The sequence below is a fragment of the Ochlerotatus camptorhynchus genome, unplaced genomic scaffold (genome assembly GCF_037179485.1).
Source record: "Ochlerotatus camptorhynchus isolate MF236.1 unplaced genomic scaffold, CSIRO-AGI_Acam_v1.1 ptg000676l, whole genome shotgun sequence".
Lineage (NCBI taxonomy): Eukaryota > Metazoa > Arthropoda > Insecta > Diptera > Culicidae > Ochlerotatus > Ochlerotatus camptorhynchus.
In genome coordinates this window covers 73,317-91,100 of record NW_027041153.1, presented here as the reverse complement: position 1 = coordinate 91,100, position 17,784 = coordinate 73,317, and the positions used below count along the sequence as shown (strand labels likewise).

Below are 17,784 nucleotides of genomic sequence, written 5' to 3'. Positions count from 1 at the left end.
TTGAATTGGGAAGACAGCCAACGTTTATACAGCTTTTATTAATTAAATTAATCAGATCAGAGAAAACAGCGGAATAATGGTGCATCTATCAATCTCAATGAGGTTTTTTCAGCATATAATTCGACAACTCGTTTTATTCAGCATTGTTCACTGTAATACAGCATTTATTCAATAAATATGCTTATTTGTGACTCTGAATTGTTTGTTGGGAATGGCATTTCAATGCGTTAGGACGGAATTGAACCTCATAGGACGAATTTAGAATCAAGACGCAGTATTAGATTTTCAACAATATCTCAACAATTTGTGACTTTTTATCAAATCCAACGGTACTTATGGAAAGGTGAATAAATTTAGAAGCAATCTTTGATAGAAATATTCCATTTTTTGTTCAAACCCGTTCAAAAAAGAGAGGTAAAGCGTGGGTTGTGCTTAGTAGGACGGAAATTAGATCAAAAACCCTATGAGGTTGTCGCTTCGCTTCGAGCTCTACTATACAGGCCTTTAGTGGTGACCAGCGTTGCCAGATATACCGATTTATCGGTATTTGTACCGATTTTTAAACTTGATACCGATATACAGATAAGGCTCCCCTAATAAAAATTGTATGGTTAATTTGCTTAACGACGTGTTCTGGGTATCATCCAAACCATTTGTGGAATAGTTCAATGATTTGGGTTATCGTTCGTTTATGGTTATTTTTTATTAGGGTCATCAGGATACCGATTTTTTAGATTATATACCGATTTATACCGATTTTTAATAATCACAATTATTAATGTCTGCCTACGCTCAAATGTCAGAAAAAAACTTCTTCAGGCAAAAATATGCTGCTTGATACTCTTTCGATTATATTTCCATTTCCTCGCCGTGTTTGGCTACCCATAAATCGAGAAAAAGCTAATAGCTCATCTTGATCTCGATTCCTGGGAATCGGGAAATACTTTTGTCTTTTATGTCAGCAAAAAAGTCCATCAGAATGTTATTTTTTAAACTTTCTGGAGTTTATTTAATCTATCCTTAGGGCCTGTTCATAAACTACGTAGACAGTTTTTTGGGATTCTTGACCCCCCCCCCGCAGGGGGAGGCCCTGCGTAGACAGTTGTCCATACAAAAAATTTAAAATTTGTATGGGCCGTGGATAATTGTCAACAACCCCCCCCCCCCCTAAACCGTCTACGTAGTTTATGGACAGCCCCTTAGAAGTTTCTCAAAACTTTCCCTTGGAATTTTCTTCAACCTTAGTCCGTAAGTTATTTTCCAATTCCTCTCGGTAAATTATTTCGATTTTCCTCGGGAGTTTCATCTGGCTTTGCTTGAAAGGTTCTTCCGTCTACTCCCGCTAGTTTTTTTTTTCAATTTCCCTCGGAATATTCTGCTAACTTTCTCTAGAAGATTCTACCGATTTTCACCGGAAATTTATTTCGACATTTCCCAAAAATCTCTTTCTACCGGAATTTGCTTCCAAACTTCTCTTGGAAGTTTCTTTAGACTGTTCCGAAAACCTTCTAGCTTTCGCCGGAAGATGCTTTCGACTATCCTCAGAAGTTTCTTTTTGACTACCTCAAGAAGTTTTTTTTCCAGCGTCTCCAGGAAGTATCATCTCCAAAAGATTTTTGTGTGTTCCGTTTCTCGATAAGCTTCTTTCGGAGGTTTGTCCGACTTCTATTGGAAGGTTTTCCAAGTTTCTTCTAGCTGTCACTCCTGGCATTTTCTTCCGATTTCCAAAACTTTTCTGGCTTCTCTGGATATGTCACCCATTTTTTCCGAAAATGTTTCCCTAAAAGTTTCTCATTATTTGTCTAGGAGGTTCCCGGATATTTTTTCAACTTATCTTAGAAGTATCCTTAAAATTCCTCCAGCAGAGCTTTTTTCTTTCTCTGGACGTTTTTTCGGCTTCCTTCAGAAGGTAATTCGAATATTCCCCGACTTTCCTGGAAAGGTCGATCGTAAATAGTGATATGACTCTAAAATTTGATAAGCTAAAAAACAGTCTAAGCCACTCCAATACGAAATATCTTTACAAAGTGTATGCATCCTTCACAAACGTCCACTAGCTTTTGCATGATCTTGAAAAGACTTATGAGCGATCGTGAGGGATGCGTATGCTTAGAAAATGGATATTTCATCTTGGATTGGGTAGGCCTGGTTTTTTAGCCTCGAAAATCTTAAAGTCATACCCCTAACTTCTAAGTCTTCGAAAAAGGAAAAAATATAAAATTTATTAGAAGAGTAAATACCGATAAATACCGATTTTTTTAACCTTTGATACTTGAAAACAATCTGGCAACGCTGGTGGTGACATCTCTGCAGTAAAAATGTACATTTCCCAACTTTGAAGTTAAGCGCAACAGCCATTTCCCCTCCGATTGTTCTACGTTTCATGTGTTATTGCTAAATATCTCACTTTTAATAGTGCGCGTATGAAGCGAGGCTTGAAATGCATCTGCATGCGAGTCGTGCGTTGTAATATACCTGATATGTTGTATGTATATTGAACGTAAACATCGTGGTTTGACATTTATGTCATGCTTTTGAAAAGTTGTGAAGTAATCCACAATCAAAAGGAAAAAAACTTTTTTTGCGAGAATATCATCAGTAAATCAAAATTTAGTAACAATTTGTATGTGCATGAGTTAAACTATATGCCGAATGGATGTCGAAAGCGGTAAAAATATCCGAAAATGAAAGAAAATGGGAACAATTGCATCAGTGCTACAATGGACCTGTGCCAATTGCAATTTAATCAACCCGACGGAAAGCACCCTTTGTCTTAATTGCAAAAAACCTCGACATCTAGACATCGGAACCAAAAAGGAACACCACCAGAGTGTCGCAAGCAGTAAACTAAACGATATACACAGGTAATTAGAGTCGTGAAATCAAATGATCGATAATATTACCGATTCAACAACCAGAGATAAAAAATACGGTAACCAATCGATTTTTCATACCAACATATACATTCCTACTGCCAAGCACAGTTGCCATTATGCACAGCATCATTACTAGGATGAGGTGTTTAAGCATTATGAAGTGCTGAAAATTCATTAAGTAAATTGTTGATAAAAATGTTATGGCATTCATCCATAATAACGACGTTATTTCCATTATCAATATGCTGGACTAGTGGCGTTGTCTCGAATGGACTGAAAATCGACCCTCCACCGAACAAGTTTATGATTCAGATAAAAAATACCTATATTGAATTTATTTTGAATTTTTTAGAGTTTAAGTGGTTTTAGTTTAATTAAAAAAACGAAAGAAATCTAATTTATATCGCAAAAACAAAAACGCTGAAATTTCAATATATTTTAAAGACAACAAAAATAATGCTTACGGTGCAATTACAAACAATCCTTTATCCGAGCCTTTATCAAAGTATAGGGTACAGTGGGGCATGTGTGCCACCCCGATTGTGCTTTCATTTGAAATAAATACGAGTGTGTACACCGAATTGCAAGTTTATATCATTGCTATCGTATATCAGCAATGCAATACAAATTAAATCAGATCAAAAGATGTTTTAGATTTAATGTGGCAAAACGGCCAAACGTCTTAAAATTTGTGAAACCGATTAATACTTGTGAAAAAAACATAGCAACATTGTTGATACCAATTTATGTAGGGGAGAACAGTACATAACGCACCCCCGGGGTAAGACGCACTTTTTATTTTGAGTTTTGGAATTTTTAATCCAATTCTAGGATTTATCATGCAGGATTTTGAGTTCAGATGCTATGCTAGAAGTGCTGCTTGATAAGACAACAAAAAAGTTACGTAAAAGCCATGAAAAACACAAACGAAAGTCAGCTGGTGCGTTCTGCCCAGGGGGTGCGTTGTATACCATTCTCCCCTAGTTTGTTTTGCCAAATTCGATGAAGACAAAGCACACTGAAATCTAAAATGCAAAATGAAGCAATTCGTCGGCATTTTTGAGTAATTTTATTCATTAATGTACACGCTATTTCAAAACTACCCAAATTTGGGTAGAATCCACCCAGATCGGTCAAAACTGAACCTACCCAAAAATTGGTAAACTGTGTTGGGAGTTACAAGTTGACAAATGAACAACATCGACATAAATCCGATCAACGTTGTTCATTTGTCACTCCCAACACAGTTTACCCATTTTTGGGTAGGTTCAGTTTTGACCGATCAGGGTGGATTCTACCCAAATTAGGGTAGTTTTGAAATAGCGTGTACGGGTTGCACCAAGATTGCTAAGCGGTCATTTTTCCTGTCCCATATGAGGATTATTTTTAAGAAGATGATTTTTGACCAGTTAAAGAAAATATCTACCAATTATTCATTTTTATTAATGTTTCAATCAATCGTTAATAGGGAGCTGCACCGTCGGGTTAAACTCACTTTTTTGACATCTGGCAGTGGTTTGTTTCCATGGATAGTTGTTTTCTCCATACTAATAAATTTATTAAATATGTATTTAGATTAGATCATAGTCGGATATCATATCTTTTAATTATTTTTTTATTTAAAACCTCAAATTCATTTGAAACGACTAACAAGCAAAGGTAAACAAACCACCACTGGATGTCAAACTGATGAATGCGGGTTCATCGCGTTCATTCGTGACGTCAGCGTGCAGCATCCTACACGCTCGCTCAAATTAACTCTAAAGTGAGTAAAATTCCACTCACTTTCGTTAAAAGTGGAACTACTCTAAAGTGAGTAACCCCATGTTTACTCACTTTTGAGTAATGTATGAATTTGTCAAAATTTGAGTAGCACTTACTCAGTTTGGGTTTTCGCAATATTAGCACAACTGAGTAAAGGTTACTCAGTTTTGTAAATATTATATTTTGACAGGAAATTATTTGATCGAATCTTTTTTGAAGCATAATAAAATCAATTTATTTTATCACAACAGAATTATTTAAAAAAATTAATTTCATAAACTCTAATGAACAAATTGATAATAATTCTGCTTACTAAGCGATTTCCAAGACCACTGCAGCTATCATCTGACAATACCAGGTGCTATTTTCATTCCGGGAAGTAACCAGGGATGTAACCATAGGCGTAGCCAGATAGGGGCAGGGGGGGGGGGGCGACTGCCCCCCCCTAAACTCGGCAACACAAAGGCTTTCGAGGAAATGGCGTTCGGTGAAATGGCATTCGGCCAAATTTTCCATGGTAATTTTTTTTTTCGCCCCTCCCTAGCTCGAAACCTGGCTACGCCCTTGGATGTAACACATTAAACATCTCGAAATGGACTGAGCAGCTTTCTGGCACAACTTACGGATCAGTTTCTCAGTATTTTTTTTTTCTAAAAAATAATTTCTTTATGAATATATTGTTATTTTCCGATTTTCTCATAAAGCTTACTTGCAATACCCTCACAGTGAACATTCCTTTGGATCGAGCTTGGGATTCTGAAGTTCACAACCAAAAGTTGTTGCAGAAGTTCAGAAAAACGTAACCTGTGCAAATTTGGGCTGAAATAAAGTTTATCTAAGGAAAAACACCAACTGCTACTCACGCTAGTTAGTCCAGAAAAGTTTCACAGAACGCTGAAACTTTCACTCTTTGAACGCTTTGTGGGAATTTCTCTGGGAATTTGCTTTCAGCCCAGGACTTCAAAATTTTCGGACGTTTATCACATTTGTTCTTACTCAAAACAGTAAAGATCCATATTTATTTAATTAGAGTAAATGTTACTCACTTTGTTACATTCATGTTACTCTGTTTTGGACATTTAGCATGCAAATACGAAACTGAGTCAAAGTTACTCACTCTAGAGTAAAATCAGACGAGCGTGTATAGTGATTCCTCAATACATGAATAATTGTAAGAAAAATATATTATTTTTATGAGTAACTAGCTGAGTGTGCCCGTCCTTGCTCGGGATTCAATATTAACTTGAGTTTATGAGCCAATTTAAAAAAAAAGCATGCTATATTGAAGGAAGCCCCCCCCCCCCTCATATCTAAGGGGGTTACCCCCTAAAACCTCCACATGCCAAATTTGGTTCCATTTGCTTGATTAGTTCTCGAGTTATGCAGAGATTTCGTTTCATATGTATGGGAGACCCCCCCCCCCCCCCCAGGGTGTATGGGAGGGTCTCGAACCATCATAAGAAACTTTCCCTACCCCAAAAACCCCTGCATACAAATTTTCACGGCGATCACGATCAGTTCAGTAGTTTCCGAGTTTATAAGGGTCAGACCGCAGTACAAAGAACCGGTGCGTTGAAGTTAAAATGCTATCAAAAGCATTTAAAGTAATTAAAGTAGTAGTACTGACGGTAATTAAAATTATTTATCCGTTCTTTATGCTTCTTCTTCTTATTCTTCTTCTTCTTCTTATTTCAATTGCATATCGCATATTAGCTTATTGCGTGCTCTCAACTTAGTGTTCTAGATACACTTCCACAGCTATTAATTGAGAGCTTTCGATGCCTGTACCATTTCTGCATTACTAGATGAACATTTCAAGAGGTCCTATCTGCATTGACCAATTCTCTTCATCGACTTTCTCTTTTGTTAATAACACAGCTGCAAAAACATTCCCTGTTGTGTTTGACGTTTTGGATGCTCAATAAGAACCTTCTTTATCAAACTAATTGGCAATAATAGCACGAAATCAGTATGCATAGCCATGGTTATCAAAAGAGAAAGTCGACGAAGAGAATCGATCAAAGCAGATAGGACCTTTTGAAATGTTTATCTATTAGTATAATTGTGTGTCAAGTACAGTCATTCTCTATGCGCAATCGAACCCAGCCACCTCCAGCATGGTCTTGCTTTGTAGCTGCGCGTTTACCGACTGAGCTAAGGGAGGCCCCTATCCGTAATGAATGTAATTAAAAGTATTGAAGATGTAATTATGGTCCTTTAATTACGAAATTTCAACTGTAATTAATGGAGTTAAAAAGTAGTTAATGTATTTTTTTTTCTTTGGTTTATTTTTTCCGTCGTTCTTGTTTTCCGTGCTGAGCACCAATGCTACCGACGTGCCAGAAAGGCAGCTCCCACACCTGGACCCTACCTATCGACCCATCAACTCATGAACCGGGGACCAACGGCTTTACTTCCCATCCGAAGGAAGGCGTGATCAGAGATGTTATGCCTCAGAACATCCCGGCGGCGCCGACTGGGATTGAACCCAGGCCTGCTGGGGTGAGAGGTAATCACGCTTACCACTACACCACCGGCGCCGTTAAGTAGTTAATGTAGTAGTGTAATTAATGTAATTAAAGTAGTAGTTAGTGAAATTAATTTAATTACAGCCGTTGCCTGTGTTGTAGTTAAAGGTTATTGCGAAATTCATTTTTATATATGAGGAAATGGCTCTAATGTTGGCCTATGGATCTAATATTGGGCACATCGCTAAAAATCTGCTATTTATCAATTTTGTCTAGATGAACGCGTCACGCGTCATGGGGAAGTTACTAATGGATATTTTTGGCCGCTATTGAAAATTTAGTCGATGCTTAATTTATGTATGGGCCCAAATTAGGGGCATTCAGGCCGACATTCCCCCTATATAGATTGTTTTCGCTTCGAAAATCTTTATTTTTTGTAAAAAGATGAAATCTAAATTATTTTTTAGAATAACTTTTTTCCCGTATGACCGTGCTGTCAGCAGTAGTGAGATTAAAACTGACAACATTCAGACAAGCAACAGTTTAATTAGTGCAACTCCGTAGTGCATCGCAAAGCCAAATTTAATTCTGATGGCCAGTGTTGGCAAAATCAGAAATCAATTGATATTTTTCCGCTCTCATGCGCTCGCAATATCACGCGTGATATTGGAACAAAATATCATGCTTGATATTGATTTTACCAGCTCCTTTGATATTGCGAGACTATTCACAACGTGCAAAAATCAAGCTGAGAGTTGACTCGACCAGGGCTGGCAAACGTCATTTTCAATTAAAGATCTCACGCGATATTTACAGAGATACTTCTGTCACTATCATTGGATGAGAAAACGATGATAGAGATTCTCTTCGAAATCTCATAGAATTTTTTGTCATGACAGAACGTGACAGTGTTGTGATCATCGTAATTACTAGCTCATTTAATGCTATTAAAGTTAAGGAAACCTTAATAATATATTCACTCTACCGATTGCATACGGTTGTTTGCTTAAATTCATCTAAATCAGTTAGAAATTTTGAAGTCAAAACCGCATAACAATTATTCTCATGAGTGCTTGATCATTGACAATTAACATAACGGTCGTGATATTTACCAGCTCTGGACTCGACACAAAAATGATTCCATTACACATCGTTTTCTTAGAAAGAGAAAGCATAGTTCGCTATCTCTTTTTAATCTTCACCGATGGCAGACGCGAAGGGACTGCTGCAAGCCGTTATGGAAGTTTCGGTTGCATTCGGGTGTAAAGCAAAAATCATTAAACTCAATCTCACCACAGTTTGGTGAGAATTGCAGTTGGTGAGTTTTATTAGCTTGATATTCCGAGCTGCGATATCACAGCTTGCAAAATCAACCGCAGTTGTTTGCTTGTTGATTTTTGTCTACGATAATCAAGCGTGATGAAATTGATTTTTTGATATTTTCCCAACACTGCTGATGACATCGACGATGGAACTCAACATTCGAGATCCAGCTGTGAGGCCAGCAGGCACAAATTATATACTGCAGGCAACGGTTTATTTGTTTATTTGTTTATTTGTTTATTTGTTATGGTTGCATCAACAGACTAGAAATAGTCCCAATGATGTGTTGTAAAAAAAGTACAGATTATACAGACGACATACATATACTACAGTTACTACAGTTACAAACGAAAATAACTTGGAAAGCATTGTCAAGTTACTAAAAATTAAATTTTACACTTAGCTGTTTGGTATCAAGCGCCTTCGGTCAGCAAAAAAGGCAGAGAATCTTCGGCGAAGCATATTCCGTGTCAAGTGGAAATTGAACATCGACGCTACTCGGTTGAACACTAGCTGCAAGCCGTAAATAGCGCTCCCTATGCTATAAATAGTTCGAAGAAGTGGAAGTCTCAGCATAAGACTGTTGCGTAGTGATCGAGGTTGAACATTAATGTTCACTTGTTGCAGAATTGCTTCGCAGTCGATTCTTCCTTGCAGAGTATCGGCGACGGTTAAGGCTCTGAAAACATCTCTTCGGATACGTAAGGGCTTGATATTGATCAATTGGCAGCGATTCTCGTAGCTTGGAAGACGAAGTGGGTATCTCCAAGGCAGCTTACGGAGCGCGAAGCGAAGAAAACGTCGTTGAACAGATTCAATTCGCTCGGCCCCATTATTGTAGTTCGGGCTCCAGACAGCAGAGCAGTATTCCAACGTAGATCGTACGAGAGAGCAATAGAACGATTTCAAGCAGTAAATGTCCGTGAAGTTCTTAGTAATCTTGAAGACAAAGCCAAGCGTTCTGGACGCTTTGTCGACGACATACGATATATGGTGTGAGTATGTCAGCTTTGAGTCTAGAAAAACGCCTAAGTCTTTCACGCAGTGCACCCGTTCGATAGTCGTGCCTAGTAGTTTGTAGTTAAAAATAATCGGTTGATGCATACCTGCAACTACTGCACACTGGGCCAGTAATGCAATCTAGTGGAGCAAATTTAATAACTCCGAAACGAAGCATATCCGCAACTTGGTGTCTTCAGCAAAGTTTCTCGACATAATAAGCACAAACGAAGTGACAGACGACTAACTGGCGATGAAATCAATTAAAATAATGTGGTTCGCTGTAATAGAATTTTCTTAGAAGCTTGTGCCATCATCCACCAGATGGGATAGTATTTTTGTTTTGGTTTTGCACAAAGTTGATTTTGTGTACAATGATTATTTGACAGTGTGCAAAGAGTGCGTATCATTTTGTCATTTTTTTATGCATTTCAGTTTTGAGTAGAGTGAAAGAGATAGAACCAAAACATTCTAGTACATTTGGTAAAAATGCTAGTTCAATCCAGTAGTAGTGTTGCCATGTGGTTCAATCCAGTAGTAGTGGTGTTGCCATATGGTACACTGAACAATTGCAATAGCAGGTTAGTCACCAAAGTTTTCGAGCCGCTCCGTCTGTCACTTCGTTTGTGATAATAAGGACCATCTATTGACATAAACAAATAGTTCAAAATTCTTCCGGAAATATGGCGCCACTATCTAACTTCTTTCTTTGACATTTTAGATACTTGATTTCTTCGGTAAACAACTCTTTTGAAGACGTAAAATTTTACACAGCCTACTGGTTCCGAGTTATATGGAGTTAAAGAAAAAATGTCGAAGATATGGTTTTTTCTTTCTGTTTCGGTTTTTGCTTACAACCATATAATGTTATATTTTTCTTTTATGCAAATGAATTAAATAAATAAGTTTTGTAAAGAAGTATGTTTCTTGGTTTGTTTGGTTTGTTTAAGCTTAAAATTTTAAAAATATTGTTGAAAAAATCGAAAAAGCGGCAATTTTTTAACTTTATTATCTCTCAAAGCGCAAAAAATCAAAACCTGACAATTTCAGCAAAAATAAAGCAATACTCGATAAACAAAATATCAAAATTTGAGAGAGGTATATTTTTGTTTTTTTTAAGATTTCTTCATTTCAGTGGAACATGTTTTTGTATTCTTAAACTTTTTTTAATGCATTGAAATGGCATTTTGAAGACTTGACGACTTTGGCAAAGTTGTTTATCTTGATAAAATAAACAACTCTTCTTAAGATGTCAAAACTCCACAGCCTCCTGTTTTCAAGTTATATAGAATTACAGAAAAAAATATGAAAATAAGTGTTTTAATTTTATATATTTTTATATCCCAATATATTAAGGGGGAAAATACAAGTAAAGGGTGATACGGTCAAAATTTGGTCAATATCAACTTGACGTATTTCTTTCAATTTTGCATTTGAAAAACCTGAACACCTCTCATTTTGAAGCTGTGTGTGTGTAGAATGTTGCTCCTATTTTGATTTTGGAATTCACTCTTCAGTTGTCAAAATGCCGTCCAAGCAAGAAGAGCAGCGTATCAAAATTTTGCTCGCGCATCGCGAAAATCCGAGCTACTCGCACGCAAAGTTGGCAAAATCGCTAAAAGTTGCCAAATCAACCGTTACAAATGTAATTAAAGTGTTTGGGGAACGTTTGTCGACAGCCAGGAAGTCTGGATCGGGGGGAAATCGAAAACCGGAAGCCGCTGAGACGACAAAGAGAGTTGCCGGTAGTTTCAAGCGAAACCCTAACCTCTCTCTCCGAGATGCCGCAAATAAGCTGGGTGTATCGTCTACAACCGTGCATCGAGCCAAAAAACGAGCCGGACTATCGACTTACAAGAAGGTAGTGACTCCAAATCGCGATGATAAACAAAATACGACGGCCAAAGCGTGATCCCGGAGGCTTTACACGACGATGCTGACGAAGTTTGACTGCGTGGTAATGGACGACGAAACCTACGTCAAAGCCGACTACAAGCAGCTTCCGGGACAGGAGTTTTATACGGCAAAAGGAAGGGGAAAGGTAGCAGATGAGCACATGAAACTGTCAAAGTTCGCAAAGAAATATCTGGTTTGGCAAGCCATCTGTACCTGTGGCTTGAAAAGCAGCATTTTCATAGCTTCCGGGACTGTCAACCAAGAAATTTACGTGAAAGAGTGTTTGAATAAACGTCTGCTGCCTTTCCTGAAGAAACACGGTTGTTCCGTACTGTTTTGGCCGAATTTGCATCTTGCCATTACGGTGAAAAGGCCATGGAGTGGTACGCCGCCAACAACGTGCAGGTGGTTCCCAAGGACAAGAACCCTCCCAACACGCCAGAGCTCCGCCCAATTGAGAAATACTGGGCTATTGTCAAGCGGAACCTAAAGAAGACCAAAAAAAAAACTGCTAAGGGCGAGCAGCAGTTCAAGGCAAACTGGCTTTCTGCGGCGAAGAAGGTGGACAAGGTGGCTGTACAAAATCTGATGGCAGGGGTCAAGCGTAAGGCCCGGAAATTCGGATTTGGAAAAGCGGAAGCCTAACTGAATATTTTTCCTGAATTTTATACTAATTGAACTAGAAAAAGAAATTTAATTTGATTTTTTAAATAAACGATTTCACCGATTTACACGCGTTTTCCCTTGACCAAATTTTGACCGTATCACCCTTTAACACGTCAAAAACTCGACGATTTTCGGAATTTTTTGTGAGCAAGTGAAACAACGCAAACGTTTGGGGTTTTTGCATTAAATTGCTTAAATCTTCCTCTACATTTGAGATTTTTTTCATTGGTGTGTGACCTCTGTGGCTCCTTGGGGTCACATCGGAAGGAGGTATATTTATATTATATTTGGGTAGTACATCTCTAACGGACTGTTTGGAACTCCATATCTAGTCCATATTTGGACTAGATTCAATGCTTTGGTGTGTGACCTCTGTGGCTTCTTGGGGTCACATCGGAAGGAGGTATATTTATATTATATTTGGGTAGTACATCTCTAACGGACTGTTTGGAACGGGTACACGACGTTAGGCATACGGACGTTAGGCATACGGACGTTAGGCATAATGGACGTTAGGCATAATGGACGTTAGGCATAATCTACCCGATGAATTCAAGAAGGATGATTATGGGGACTTATTGATGTTGAACTAAATTTAAACTAAATTAATCCCTAATGAACTTAAACCTACTTAACCTAAATGAACTAACTAAATCCTAAACCTAAACTTAAAGTTAAATCATAATTCTATAAATTGAAACGAATCTAAAACTAAAACGGTATCACCCTAATCCTAAACCAGAGATGATAAGAGAAGAGAGATGGAAACTGCGCGCATGCGCTACACACTGATGCCCACTTGTAGTGGTCACTAAGTACATTGTACATAGGTAGGATAGAGGAGACAATTGTAAATATAGGATAGTACAAAATATACCGTCGGAAGCGATACATCCCTTTTTCTGTTCTGTTGTCCGGTAGTGGAAGAAAAGGCAAAGAAGTGCAATAGTTCAATACTTAACAAATTCCTTGGTGGTCCGAAAGTGTTTCTTGGCGATTTATTAGCTTAAGTGGCTAATCAGCATAAAGCATTCCCCGAATCGCGCGCAGTGTGCACAGTGCAAAACGTGCATCAGGAGCAATTTGTGTGGCAAGTGTCCGAGCAAGGTGGAAGCAACAGTGAATCATTGCAACAGAATCTTCTGGGCCGTCGATATTTCACGACGGTGGAAAATCCTTCGAAAAGGAACGGGTAAGCCCCATCAGGGACCGTCTATTGATTGTTGACTTCGGTGACAATAATGAAAGAGCCTTAATTTTTGAAACTCATGAAAACTTGCGACGTCTTGGACAGGGTATTGGGTTACAGATGGTACGTTTGCCACAGTTCCTTGTTTGTTTCGGCAACTCATCACTGTTTTCATTCGGTAACTCGTCTACTAGTGGGAAGAACACTGATGAAGACTGCACATTGTAGTCGAAATACGTATCTGTCATGGATACCATGTGGAATTAAAAAGAAGATAACCTTTTTTGCAACTCGTCGCTAGTTTTCATTCTGATGACAACAAAAACAGAATCGTTGTATCGAAAAGTATGGCAGGAAATCCTGGAAGCAGCAGGTATGTTTTTTTTTGTTATTGAATGAAAAACCACATTCACCATTCTTCATTTCATGAACTGTTCTTTGGCATCATATTTTATTCAATCTTAGCGTTTTTTGTTACTGAATGAAAAATCACAAAATTCACCATTCTTTATTTCATGAGCTGTTCTTTGAGCAAAACCTTTTCTTCTTTGACAATTGCAATATGTGTATAAGAATATATTATAACAAATGTGTGATTTTTTATGTCTAGATGCGATTGATTTCAAGATATAGTTCAAAACTATGCTGAGTTTTCATTGCCAGATTACTTAACCGCTATCGCTACTAATCTTAGATCTAAGTATATATGTAGCTACGTCACTTATGAAATGATACATAATGAATTCCAAACTGTGCTTATTAAATAAACTATGTTTGTTTAACTTGTACCATTTTTTATTCAACGCTTAGCCTAATTTAAGCATTGTTTACCATGCTCGAAACAGGTTTCTAGAGTTGCACAGCAGCAAGGTATTTTATGCCTAACGTCCATTATGCCTAACGTATATTATGCCTAACGTCTAACGCTAACGCCTAACGCTCTACAAACAGGGATGTACCTTGGTGGAACAACAGGCTACAGAAACTTCGTAAAAAAGCCCGGAAGCTTTTCAATAGGGCTAAACGAACACAACAGTGGGAACAATATAAGGAATCCCTCACCGCCTATAATAAGGAAATACGGAGATCAAAGAGGATACACTGGAGGCATACATATGAGAACATTGAAAATACTCCAGCAACTGCTAGGTTGCAGAAAATACTCGCCAAAGATCATTCCAATGGTCTGGGCACTTTGAAAAAAGAGGATGGCTCTTTTACTACTTCTACAAATGAAACGTTAGAGTTGATGATGAGAACGCATTTTCCATGTTCTATTATTAATTCAAACGAAGACCAAAACGTGACGACAACAGCAATTGGTATCGATGAAACCAGGACGGATATTCATGAAATATTGAATGAAACGACTGAGTTAGACAGAACAAGAGCTGATGCTTGCACTTTGGCCAACAAAATCTTCACTGAAAGAAAAGTTGAATGGGCGATTGACTCCTTTGAACCTTTCAAGTCACCAGGTAGGGATGGAATTTTTCCTGTACTACTACAGAAGGGAAAAGCGGTTGTAATGCCTATTCTAACAAAGATATTTCGAGCAAGCTTAATATTAAGCTATATACCGGCAGTATGGCGACAAGTGCGGGTTATTTTTATTCCCAAGGCTAATAAAAAGGATAAAACTTCACCAAAATCCTTCAGGCCAATAAGCTTATCGTCTATTTTGCTAAAAATAATGGAAAGAATAATAGATGAACACATAAAGTCATCATATTTAGTCACAAATCCTCTGAGCAAATATCAATTTGCATACCAGGAAGGTAAGTCATCAGTAACAGCACTCCATACGGTTGTTACAAAACTAGAAAGATCTTTTGAAGCAAAAGAAATTTCACTTGCTGCATTCCTTGACATTGAAGGTTCATTCGATAATTCATCTCACGATTCAATGACTACAGCTATGATGAAACGTGGTTTCGATCGAAGCATTGTAAATTGGATCAATGAAATGTTATCAAAAAGAGAAATATCAGCAAACCTTGGAAGCTCACTCATCAGTGTAAGAGCAACCAAAGGATGCCCGCAAGGAGGCGTGTTATCATCTCTATTGTGGTCTTTAACAGTTGATGATCTTCTCAAAAATTTAATAGCCCATGGCTTCGAAATAATTGGCTTCGCGGTTTATATAGTCATAATTGTACGTGGCAAATATGATTGTATTATCGCTAACAGAATGCAAATTGCTTTAAATTTTGTCTCATCGTGGTGTGATAGGGAAGGATTAAACATAAATCCTTCTAAAACTACTATCGTGCCATTTACCCGAAGGAAGAAATTTTCATTAGACAACATAAGATTGAAAGGCACACTTTTGGGACTTTCTAATGCTGTCAAATATCTTGGAGTAATCCTCGATAGTAAACTTAATTGGAATATGCACCTAGAGCAGGCAATAAACAAAGCTACTAATGCTCTATGGATATGCAAAAGAACATTCGGTAAACAGTGGGGACTGAAACCGAAAATGATCCATTGGATTTACTCGGCAATTGTGAAACCCAGGATTACTTATGGTGGATTGGTCTGGTGGCCAAAAACAAAAGAGAGTGTTGTTCAGAGAAAGTTAGAAAAACTCCAAAGGTTAGCAACTCTCTCAATAACAGATGCAATGAGAAGTACACCATCGAAGGCATTCGATGCTTTGCTTTATATGCTACCATTGCATCAATTTGTACAATTAGAAGCCGAAAAGTGTGCTCTAAGGATTACAAGGTCACTGAAACTCTTTGAAGGAGACCTTAGAGGACATCTTACGATTCTAAAAACTGTTAGTATCAACTCTCTAGTAAGGAACAACGAAGACTGGATAGAGAAAAGATACAATTTCAATCGACTTTTTCGAGTAGTTGACCCTGGGCGTAATTCATGGCAATTTGGTGGCCCGGTTCTTCGTCCAGGATCGATTGTTTTTTATACAGATGGTTCAAGATTGAACAATCAAGTGGGAGCAGGAGTAACTGGCCCAGGGATAGAAATATCGGTTCCTATGGGCAGATGGCCAACTGTGTTCCAAGCTGAAATCCATGCAATTTTAGAGTGTTCCGTTATATGTTTGCGTAGAAACTATAAGAGTTCAAATATATGCGTCATGTCCGACAGTCAAGCTGCTCTAAATGCTTTAAAGTCGGCGACATGTACATCAAAACTTGTCTGGGAGTGTGTTCAATCACTTCAAAAATTGTCTTGTCATAATCAAGTCAACTTATATTGGGTTCCTGGTCATTGCGGAATTGAGGGAAATGAAAGAGCTGATGCACTAGCAAGACTCGGATCTTCTCATAAGTTCATCGGGCCAGAGCCCTTTTGTGGCTTATCGGATGCATCTCTTAGAATGGAGCTAAAAGCGTGGGAATCTTCAAAAGTGGAGGAAAACTGGAAGAACACTTCCATTGCTAGGCAGTCGAAGCGATTTATTAATCCAAACATTTCTGTGACCCGCAAAATCCTGGAACTTTCTAAGAAAGATCTTAGTATATATGCAGGTCTTATAACAGGTCATTGTCCGAGCCGTTATCACTTGAAGCTGATTGGAAAACTTCAAGATGATGTATGTCGCTTCTGTGGCATAGAAAAGGAAGACTCGGAACATTTGCTATGCCACTGTCCGGCAATTTTTAATAAAAGGCGTAAGTTCTTCGACAAGGGGCTGATAGAACCCTTTGACATTTGGAGAACAACTCCCAGTACGGCAGTGCACTTTATTCGAAGTATAATGCCGTGCTGGGATAATGCTATTAGTCAAACGATGGCGATCACTCCTAATAATAGTGATACGGCATCTTGATATAGCTAAAGAAAAAAATGGGGAATATATCACAATAGATCAGAAAAATGGTCGCAGTGATGAAAATACCCGACAAGGAAAAAAAAAATATGCCTAACGTCCATTATGCCTAATGACTTTATGCCTAACGTCCATTATGCCTATCGTCCGTATGCCTAACGTCCGTATGCCTAACGTATTTATGCTTAATGGGGTACACTCGTTTGGAACTCCATATCTAGTCCATATTTGGACTAGAATCAATGCTTTGATAAGACAATCTTATGGTTTCCAACTATGCACATGGCTGGTTTGAAATAAAGAAGAAGTTCTGTGGGGTTGGTGCAAAGAATTTTAAAAAAACAAGTCATGGTATGATTTCACATCAACTGGAAGTGACTTTCTATCTTGAAGAGTTTTAAAAATTAATTTAACATTTTGGTGGTAAACACACACACAAACAGTATGTATGCCACTCGTTCCTGCCAGAATGCAATGCTTAGGGCGGTTACTTGCAAACATTGAAAACCCTATTTTAGTTGCGGGATATTGATCCTTGAAAATGGCGTAAACTTCTTGCACTATACTAACTTCGTTGTATATTATAAACCATCGCTGATTTTTTGATATGTTGTGTAGAAAAGCCTAAATTTTCAAAAAAAAAATAACGTGTTACGCCCAGTGTCTTACTTACCTTACCAATCAGGCTAAGGCCTTGTTGTCCTCTGCTGTCCGAAGAAGTCGTCTCCACTCTACTCGATCCATGGCCACAGTTCGCCAGCCTCGTAGTCTGCGAAGGGTCCGCAGGTCACCTTCTACTTG

At 38.1% G+C, this 17,784-nt stretch overlaps 1 protein-coding gene across 1 annotated transcript in view; it reads left to right on the top strand.

Moving 5' to 3' along the window:
- The first annotated feature begins 2,506 nt into the window (after nt 1–2,506).
- Nucleotides 2,507–17,784, top strand: part of LOC135714615 (uncharacterized) — a 51,946-nt gene continuing 36,668 nt past the window's right edge. Inside the window, exon 1 of the mRNA XM_065237998.1 lies at nt 2,507–2,864. Coding sequence (XP_065094070.1) covers nt 2,695–2,864 — 170 coding nt within the window. The 5' untranslated portion in view covers nt 2,507–2,694. The remainder of the gene's footprint in view (nt 2,865–17,784) is intronic.